Consider the following 11,234-nt stretch of genomic DNA (forward strand, 5'->3'; position numbering starts at 1 on the left):
GCAATGACAATAATTAGCATATATGTTAAATTCTATTGAACCTTGACTTAAAAGGAAGAAAGATTCTTCTTAGGAGGAAATGGAGGTGGAAAAGGGAAGTTTTTAAAAGGAAGTGGAAGTGGAAATGGATCTTTCTTAAAAGGAAGTAGAAAATTCAAAAAAGGAAGAGGAAAGTTTCAAAGGAAGCAGAAAACTCTTAAAAGGACTAGTTAAATTTCATTTAAATTAACTTTGCATTTTAAAAGAAACATCAGGGAAGAAGAAAATACACAACCACTGTTGTAAATAACTCTGAAATTGAGACATAATGAAGTGGCTCCTGGTCAGTTCTCTTCTTGTCTTCGGGTTGCTTGCTTCTATAAGTAAGTTCTGCATGAGTTTGTTTTAATGCTAAAATATTGGTTGGGAAGGGGGAGGCGTGGACGAATTGACTTTTATAATTAAATGGCAAGGAAAACTGTTTCGTTGTTTAAGGAATTATTTCCCTTTCTATGTCACTTTTCTTGCACAATGGAATAAAGTCAAAGCATTAAATCTACCAAGTATTATGTTGGAATTTGACATATGCAAACTAATAAGTATTTAATACGAGGCATGCCCTCACGAAGAGAATGACGAAATTAAAAGAATTTCCTACTTAATGGCTGCAAATTGCCAGTTGTTTCAAAATGGATACTAAGGGTTTTGATCTACGTAATATTCATTACATTTGACTTGCATTAATTGAAGGAGTCACTCAAACTGTTTTATATATAACTACTTAAAGTCCCATTCATCATATTGAGTATGTCAAACCTATAGGTAACTTTGCTTGGCATAACTGGAGTAATTTGTTTAACTAACTTTCATCGTACTCTTCAACTTCGATAAATCAATTGATAATTGAGACACATAATACATTTCACTATAAATTTATGAAGAGAAATTTCTTAGAGTTGGGTGTGAATCTAAAATACACTCTTCCAAGTTCAAATTCTCTTCAGACAATTGTATATTATGACTTATGATACGTTTTATGGTTATTATTGTCCCTAGCGGGAGTGGCAAACGAACTTAATAGGCAATACAAATTCACATTTTGAAAACTGAAAAACACAAAACTATTTCCATTTGGGAAACCCTATTTTTGCTATTCAAAACTTCACATGAAAAGTAAGAGTTTATGAGTATGCAAGCAATTAATACCTGCATCGTTTTTCTTTCAGAGTAATATGTAATCTTTATTACAAACATTATTTAGGCGATATAATAAATAGATAAAACACTGATATTCCTTTTGAAACTCCCTGCGTATTGAATATCTATGTCATTATTCGGTTTATGAAGTAATTTATGGAATAGATTATACATATTCGGTGAAATTGAGTTTCAAACTTATGATCTTGCTTTTCATATTTTTTTAATTGATTGAAAATGAAAAATGAATATTAGTAAAAAATATTTAGCCTGTTTGTTTAAATTACCACATTGGCAACTTCCTGTATTCAGAAACTTCGTTAAATGGAACGACAGGGGTATTTGTCTTGTCTCAATAATGCCATCACCCCCCCCCCCTCCTCCTAGAATTTCTAAACAATTTTTTCCAGTTTTACTTCAAAACTCCTGCTCATTTTGATTGTTACAATCAGTCCATTACGCATTCTAGCCTAACTATGATGAAAAAAAAAAACAATTATAGTTGAGGTTAATTGAGTAGTGTTTATCCCTTAATTTAAAGCAAAAGACAATGTAATCTACTGGCTTTTAAAAGTTTTTCATATAATATAAAAATGTATAAATAACGTATAAAAAACGTATTATAAAAACATTATAAAATATAAACACTCTTTAAAAAACATTGTAAAAACGTATTTATAGGCAAATGAAACTAAAATAATTACAATGTTTTAAGAAGAAGAATAAATAAAGATATTTTAAGATAAACTTGATACCTTGTAGCTATACAAGTAACAAATACACTCCATGAGAATTCTCTAAAAATATATTCGTTTTTAAAAGCTTAATACTGTCACAGATTTAACGGAGTTCTTCTCATCTCTGCATTATCTGAGTGCTTGCCTCGTAAGAATTATATTCATATTTGCAGTAATTATTCTTTAACACAATTATGCAAATGCGCTGAGCATTTAGAAACAAACAATTTCTTTTTCTGAAAGTCCTTTAAAATTTCCTTCGTTCGATTCATTTGCATGCGAAATTTATTTCCTTTTGTTCATTCGGTAATATTTAACAACAATTCTTATTTATTTAACTCATCGAAAAAAGGCTAAAAATATATCGCACTCGTTAGTTATATTTGTAAAGTGAAATCACGTGATAAATCTATGGTTACTGCATTTTGCTACCAAATTCTATGCCTATACAGCGTAACGTTTTGTGGAGTCCTATAAGAAAAATATTCATATAGATACTTGCCTAACTAATTGATGTGCAGTTTTGGATAATATTATATATTATATAGTTATTAAAGACTCAAATACATCTGGCTATCCATCCTGTATTATTATGATGGTCTTTCAATCCGTCATAATAATAATCCGTCAATTTGTCAAAAAGCAAACACATAAGATGATGAATGGAAATTCTTTTTACCCTCTCGTATATAAGATTATACCAGTTCAGGAACTTCGAATTTTGCATTCGATGAAAACGCAAACCAAAAACGCCTTATATTTTTACCTCTGCCTAGTTTACAAACGATAGTAAAGAATTATATATATAAATTCACTATTAATTTTTTTTTCTTTTTCCGATTTTGCACTAGAAGGTGTTATTCATATAGAATTAAAATTTGAATAAAATCATTAGATTAAATGATAATTGAGTATTAAAATATAAAATTTTTATTAAAAACAAGCAACTGTACTAAATCTTACTACTCTAGTACATAAGGAAGTGAATGAAATATTGATGATAAAGTTCTATGCTTACAAACATGAAACAAGTCAAATTCAATAAAAAAAACGTAATATCACTTATAAAAGATGATTCTATAGTTCGTTGTATTTATCGTTGACTAAAATTTCTGGAACTAATTATTAAGAACAGATGAATGAGTTTGAATAAATGTTAGAAATAAAATCAGGATGAATTTTTCTTTTAAGCAAATCATGCTCTTTTCTGAAAACAAATTGTAAAATCACAATAATTTGCTAATCTTTTACTAAAATAAAAATTCCTGCTATTATTGAATAAAATAGTAAAAGAAGAATAAAAGATATGCTTAATAAAATCTTGCCAGTTTCTAAATAATTGCTAGAAGAAAAATTTATATAAAACGAATTTTCATACAATGCACTTGTAAAGTGAAAAGATGAAAAAAATTAATGCATGATTTATCAATATTTAAGAAAATTCAGATTTGATTAGCAAATTGAATAAAATGATTTCGATGAATTGGAAGAAAATTAGCTTAACTATCTTAAAGAAGAAGAATACATTAACAGATTTTCTAAATCTCTAAATCATTAGTTCAACAAATATACTTAAAAATACAAGGTGATCAAAATTAAAACACCCCTACTCTGAGCTCTCTATACAGCGAACTATTTAGTGTAAAGACTCTAAAATTCTTGAACAGACTATTCAAGACATGGAGAAACGGAATAAGCGAAAAAAATTAGTTCTAGAAAAGTCGATACTTATGGCGCTGTACAACAAAAAATATGCTGAAAGGACACAAAATACAAATTTGTAACACATTTTATTCGAACGTATCAAACATTCAATCACAAGGACCTTATCGTTGCAAGGGAAATTGCTCAATATGGTTCCCTTCTTCCAGATGTAAAGTCTGCATTCTATGGACAGCTTGTTCAACAGTTTATCGTAATCGATCGATTGAGATGCTTCTCACAAGTAGAGTGATACTTTCTTTCAAATCTGTCAGGGTTATGAGTCGTCCTCGATAAGCAGGATTTTTAAAGTATTCCCAAAGTCAAATATCACAGAGATTAAGATTTGTAGAACGAGATGGTTAGGTTGGAGGAAACGCACAATTAATTACTCTATCATTATTAAAATGTTGCCGAAGAAATTGCTGTACACAGAGTCCAATGTGTGGGGACGTTTCATCTTGCATAAACGTAAATAAATCAAGACATTGGCGCTGTTGTATTAGAGGTACAACAAAATTTTCGAGCATGTTTTGGTACCTCCTGGTCCTTTGATTAAATTCCCAAGTCGGCGAAACTCTTGAAATGCAGCTGTAGCATTTCCTTTGTTTTCTTAAAATAACTTCACAAGCAAAGCGCAAAGCCATCGTTGATAAGAAAGACATTTTCCCAGCTTTATCCCTTTTATGCTTAGCAACAAACCAAAGATTTATGCAAATTTTTGTGCATACAGTGCGAAATTGTAGTTACAATGACAGTTTCAGTTCCTCCACTTTTTTAAAAAATCATTTTATCTTTTTTTTTCCATACAAGCAACAGAAATTTGAAAAGAAAAATTCCATACCGCATGTCTTTTTGTGATTATCTTTGCTTTTTTTAGCATATTTTCTGTTGTACAGCGCCATCTATCGATGTTTCTGGAACTATTTTTTTTTCCGCTTAATCAGTTTCTCATGTCTTGAATAATATGTCCAAGAATTACGGAGCCTTTACACCGAGTAGTTCGCTGTATCGAGAACTCAGAGTAGAAATGTTTTAATTTTGATCATCTTGTATATAACAATTGACAGAAAAACTATTGAATATCTATTCTATTAAATTACACTGCTATTAAAAGTTAAATTAATAAATTTGGAGTAAAAAACATTACATTTGCAGACTAAATAAGAGCTCTTATTTTTAAAATGCATATTGTCATCTACCCTCTACAATAAGAAAATATCTTGATTTGTGAGTTTATCAAGATTAGAATAAAATAAATCTCTGGATTTTTCAATAAGTCAATTGAGGCATACGGAAAATGTTAATTATCAACAGTTTCGTCATACTATGTTCACTCAAAAATTTTCATTCTTACTATTTTCAAGGTTAAGTTAAAAAACTCTTCATAAAGAAACATCCCTATGAAAAGGACTGTCTATACTCAGTAATAATAAACAATTAAATTTGTCACAAATATACTGTTATTAGTGTGCTAAAAACATTTTTTTTTGTTTTATTCATTTTCTACTTTTTAATCAGCAATTTATATTTCATTATTATTAATACAATGATCTTGAAATTTATTTCTCAAGCTTATTACTGAATGAAATCAAATATTTGAGCCTAAATTTTCATTCGATTAAATAATTGTCGATTTGCAGAATGCTTTAAAATGATGTGCTGTCTTGAAAATACACAAATTTGCAAAATTTCAAAATTTAAGTAACATTTAATAATTTTGTTTTGTTGATATGTGTGTGTGTGTGTGTGTGGTGTGTGTGTGGTGTGTGTGTGTGTGTGTGTGTGCGCGCGTGTATTTGTGTCTGTGTGTGTGCATCTATGTTTGAAAAATATATCTGAATTTATCAAACAAATTCAGTTAAGAATGTTTTGAAACCAATATGTTTCATGACAGATTTTAGACAACGTAAGCCGAATGCATATAATGAAAATAAAACCCTTACATATTCATTGATATTACCATATGTGACTCGCCAATTTAATTTTGTAATCTATCATAGTTTATATCTTGCTGAAACAGAAAAGGGGGAATGGCAAAATATTGCCTAAGATAATAGATGGTATTCGCAGTTAACTTTCTTCGATAGATTTTGACACCACGGAAACTTACTTTATTATTTATATTCAATCCATCATACCGTTGAGACCATTAGCTGTCAATTCCCCGCCCTGCATAAGCTAATGACATATAATAATTGCGACTGTAGTATTCTTGTTGTAAATTCACTGTTTAGGGATAGGGGTTCCAGATTCAAGACCCAATACCATCAATGTTCAGCCCAGTGTTTACATTTTGCTCCCCAGTCATCATCAATTGCTTAGAAGGTATAAATATCCTCCGAGATACTGAGATAATTTTTTATCTCCTCACAATATTTGACTTTTTAGAAAATGTCATTAAAACATTGATATTTTGTTTTCTTAACTCTCCTCAAGTCCAGATACTCTTCGTCCCAAAACAATTGGCACGTGGAGTATCTGTACCCCCCCCCCCACGTTTCCTCCTTCATTATATCATTCGATCAACCTTGAATATTAACCTGGAACACATTAAATTTGTTAAGGATGAAGTTTTCTTTTTCCTCTTTGTCTTGAATTTGAAGAGATAGTTGTGCCATATCAGAGGTCATCCTCATCGTATGACAACAATCCAAAATTACAAAATTCGTCCCAAAACAATGCTCGCGTTGATACAAAATGTGATGTTGATGTATCTGAACATTAATCTCTAAATACACATTTAATCAACTATTAAAATTAACTCTTTGCTGATACAAAATGTGATGTTGATGTATCTGAACATTAATCTCTAAATACACATTTTACCAACTATTAAAATTAATTAATTTTAAAGCTTGAATTATTAATTTAATTCATTAGTTATTTCAACTCATTTTAAAATATTTTTTTTCTCTTTTTTGAATTAATTCTGCACCAAAACATATCTAGTGAGGCAAAAAGAAAATTTAAAAAAACTTGATGGAAAAATTATTCAACACATTAAGGACCATATGAAAGGGCAATAGGCAAAATCAAAAGCCAGGAAATCTAAAAATAAAATTATTTAAATTTTAAAACAATTAATTAATTTTTGCAAATAATTTTTATATTAAATTAGAATTCAAGTATGGTGCACTATTGAGAATGAATAAAATTATGCATATATAAATACACCATGTTACTAGCAGTGGAGAATCTTTTTGCTTCAAAGTCGTTCCTCATTTGCAAAACCTTATTAAATTTATTAAGTTCAATTGTTCATTAGTTAAACCAAAATCTTTTTCATGCATTTGAACAAATGACCCTCAATTCAATTTGTTTAATTCTCATATGATAATTTGCTTTTTTTAAAAATTTCAGATGCCCAGTGTCCACCGAACGAGCATTTCGAGCAATGTGGAACAGCCTGCCCAAGAAATTGTCAAAACATCAGGAGACCCCCAGGACCGTGTATTACGGCGTGCCGAAGGGGTTGCTTCTGCAACAACAATCTCGTCAGAGAATTTAGTGGTAGAGGCGCTCGATGCATACCACCGAATCGTTGTCCACGATAAATTACTGAAGCAACGTTAATCGCCGTTTTTTCACTAAAAGAACTGATAAAAGTTTAATAAAATTATTGAGCCTTTTAAAACAAGATGCATGTTTTCCATTGTGCAATAATTGATCTAATAAATGCATGATAATAATGTTGACTTTATTTTTCAAAAAGAATATAAATAATCGATTATTCACTAACATAGCTTATAAATAATACAAATTTTAATTTTCTTTTTGCTTTTAATTTAGTAATTCTTCCATTCACGCATATGAAAATACTCTTTCCATTTAATTACAGCAGCAAAGGAATGCTAATGGCATTTGGGTCACAATAGATTAAAATGGAACTGGACTGAGAAATAGGACTCGAAGGAAGAACATTATGATTTTATTCGGTATAATTTATAGTGTTCCTTGTCAGACTAATTTAAAAAGTTGGCAGATAGATGATGTATACTAAAGATGTTAACTGAAATAAAAAACAGATGAAACTAGTTGCAGAAGGATTCCTCCAAGCGAAACACAAATGAGAACCAGTTAGGGAACTGAGATGTATTTCTTAGATCAAATTAGATTCATATGGCAACTGATACCTCGGTGCTTCAAGTTTATTTCGTCCAACATGATTGCTTGCTGTTGTTGTTTCTTATGGCACTTGCCATGGACAAGCCAGCTGTTACGAAGACAGCGATTTTAAGCCGGTGGGGAAGCGTCTCTTGTTTTTAGTAGCGCCAACTAGGGCCAAGAGTACGCCGTTGCTACTCACGCATCACTAATTCGCTTGCACAACCCCTTTTTACAAGAGGGCACATTCACACATCTCACAGATAGAACAACGGAAAAACAACCATGCTCAAACCGGGACTCGAACCCAGGACGCCCAGATCACTGGGAAGACGCGCTACCCCTATTCTAGGAAGCCGGCACATGATTGCCTTACTTACAAGTTGTTTCAAATTGTTGGTTAAGAAATTGATTGGATGCGCTGGATCAAATGGAATAGGAATCACCAAAAAATATTAAATATAATATTTTTATATATTTTTAATTGCATCTTACCAATAATACAGAGGACAATTAATAATTCTCACTTTGCTCTCTCCTTTATGTTACACATATTTGAAACGCAAATACAATTTGGATGTAATCGGAATTCTGATTTTCTGTTTTTAAAATCAATACACCGTTTGAGTAAAGTTCCTTAAATGGTTCTTGTAATTTAATTAATTATATAAAGTGAAATTAAAATTTTTTAATTGATATATTCAATAAAAAATTGCAACTGTAAAGGCAGAATAAATGAATTTAGTATTAACCTCAAATATCAATTTAGCAAAAATATTTAAAACATGTAGTTGCTATTGTTTCTACTGGACATAGACAAGCCCACTGAATATATTTTTAAAAAATTTGATAATGAACATTATTTTATAAGTAATAATTGTTTTTAGTACAATTAATCGATGACATTGAATATAAAATAAATAAATTTAACATAAAGCCTCCTAATATTAGAATTTTACATAATGTTATTAATTATAAAATGACAAGTTATTTTTTTAGAAATTTGGATTCAAAAATACAATCTAATAAAATCACATTCGTGCTTCTTAAGTTGTTAAAAACAGTAAAATGCAAAATTGTTACGAGAAATGATTTTAATAGGAATTTTAGTCATAATATGAATTTCTAAAAATATTAACTAATTCTGAGTATAGTTTAAAACTAGTTTTAAATTAAATTCAAATTTTATTTTAATTAATTTCAAATTAAGTGCATTTATTTATTTTATATTACTAAAGAGTTCCAACCCAAAATTAAGAAGCCAGATTGAATATGTAAAGAATAAATTTTTTTAACAATATTGACAAACTCGCGATGGTATATTTCTTTATTTTTTAGTGCTTCAGAAAAATTTTAATAATCTTGCACTTAAAAATGAAACTTGCCTTCTTTAAAATTCTTTAAATTAAAATATTTTAAAAGTGCTATTCGATATTTTGATGAAAAGTTGCCTAGAAATTCTGCAAAAATGGCAAAATGAAAAGTAACATTATCATGGTGGAAAAATATGATTAAGCATTTTAGAAAATTACTCCGTATGACTTATTTTAACCCTTTCTAGGGCCGTGGGAAGTATGCTTCCCACCAAATTTATCAATCTTTGTATGAAATTATGTAGGTTGGCATATGTTCTGACAATTTTTTTTTTACAAAGACAGAAACTTAGAGGCTTTAGTTCTTTATCTTATACAAAATGATGTGTCTTGATCTGCTACTTAATTATTAATTAATCAAATTAAATTTATCTAATAAGTTAAATGAATACCTTTTCTTATTCTAATTTCAAGCCTAAAAATATTTTAACATAATACGACTAGACAAAAAATGACCCTTTAAAGGGTTAATAGGTTTAGACAGATTTGTACATAATGAAAAAGTTTTACTGCGCAAGCATTTATCATGGCTAGGCTATCCTGTCATATCTAAGGAATTATTAATAAGTACTATACCTACGAATGAAATGCTATTGACTTCGTACCTACGAATAAAACATATTTGTTTATTCAATCCACCTAGTTATTAAACTATTATTTACAAGTCTTGCCAAATTTTGTACACTTTTGTTGAAATTGCTAAATGTTAATTTCGGGTTTGAGATTATTTATTAAAGAAAAGATTAATACTAAAAGAAAATTTCCAATGTCACGTCGGAAGTTCGCAATGGTTTTGATTGCATTCTAATTTGATTTTGAATATTGGCGTAAGTTAATTAATCTTTTAAGCTAATTTGCAAGAATTTACATATTTAAGGAATTTTCCCAGGGATGAAACAACCTTTTGGCAAATTGCCAATTCTCACAAATTTCGCAATTTCAAATGATGTCTTAAGAAATTTTTAACTACTCTCTGCATTTGTCAGAAATCTAAAGTCATTAATTTAAATCTACTTATAAAATCAGATTAATGTCTACCAACAAAATGCGTTTTTATTAAAAAAAAATTGTAATTATCCACCAATAACAAATTTAACTAGAAAACCAAAAGAAGGAAATTAAAATAACATCACATCCCAAGTGAAGAGTATGGTTATAAAATTCTACTACTGAAGATCATAAGTCAGAAACAAGCAAGTACGTTGAGAATCTTTTTCATCCTAGAAGCTACTTGAATAATATGGTAAAAAAAAGTAAAACAATAATTAAATGTAAAATAATAACATTACCAAACCTACCAAACCAACCAACCAAATAACTTTACCCTTTGAACTTATTTCCCAAATTTATTGACACTTTAAAAATAGAATTTTAAGTTTATTTGGCTAATAATTAAAACTTATGCACATTTCCAAGTGCTTAACAAGTACTATATTTATTATTTGTTAACCTCCAACTGAAGTAAAATATTATAAATCACCATAAATATAAAATGATAAATAGTGGAGATTTCAGCTCAATAACCTTTACTATAATCCAGCATTATAAAATTGCAAAATGTTTTTGAAATTTTCATTAATTTAAATTTAATTTTAATTAATTAATAATTAAGCAAGATTTTGGCTGTTTTCGATAATAATTTCTAAATCATTGCGCAGATTGACTTTATGCCATTTTAATATCCAAAAAATTATTTTCTATTATATCACTTTAATTGCCGATCATTTTTTCTTGAGTATTGGCAGTTTTTTAAAAATATTTTTTGCATAATTTTCAATAATAATTTTTATTGTTGGAGTGCAATTCAAACTATTTTCAATGTTTCATCAAATATTTAATCGAGTCGAGTTTTTTTTTCAATGTTAAAAGTTAAAGAGATATTTTGCTCAGTATCTGCGGATTTACATGAGAAATAGAAAAGTGAGATTTGAGTGCAGCAAAAAAAAAAAAAAAAAAAAAAAAAAACCATACAATTCAAAAATAAATTACCTACTCTTTTAACGGCATTATGCTAGCAAGACTTGATCATCATTTGGAAAGTTCATTGTACAATAAATAGGAAACGTGTAAGACTTTTTTAAATAATGAAGTTGATATATTCTTGTGTATTCACGGCTTAATAGGATTGTTGCTTTAGGGA

The 11,234-nt window shown here is 29.1% G+C and overlaps 1 protein-coding gene across 1 annotated transcript; it reads left to right on the forward strand.

Annotated features, from left to right (window-relative positions):
• The first annotated feature begins 228 nt into the window (after positions 1-228).
• On the forward strand, positions 229-7,285 carry LOC129969606 (venom peptide SjAPI-2-like). Its single transcript, XM_056084252.1, has 2 exons — positions 229-362; positions 6,978-7,285. Exons 1-2 carry the CDS (start codon positions 308-310, stop codon positions 7,169-7,171), a joined length of 249 nt encoding a protein of 82 aa, XP_055940227.1. The 5' UTR covers positions 229-307; the 3' UTR covers positions 7,172-7,285.
• The last annotated feature ends 3,949 nt before the right edge of the window (positions 7,286-11,234 follow it).

The sequence above is a fragment of the Argiope bruennichi genome, chromosome 5 (assembly GCF_947563725.1).
Source record: "Argiope bruennichi chromosome 5, qqArgBrue1.1, whole genome shotgun sequence".
Classification (NCBI taxonomy): Eukaryota; Metazoa; Arthropoda; class Arachnida; order Araneae; family Araneidae; genus Argiope; species Argiope bruennichi.

Bases quoted from the DNA above. Each gene is read 5' to 3' on its own strand.
- LOC129969606 (XM_056084252.1), top strand. From the start codon at position 308: ATGAAGTGGCTCCTGGTCAGTTCTCTTCTTGTCTTCGGGTTGCTTGCT. The intron at 363-6,977 runs GTAAGTTCTGCA...TAAAAATTTCAG, and splicing joins CGGGTTGCTTGCTTCTATAA to ATGCCCAGTGTCCACCGAAC.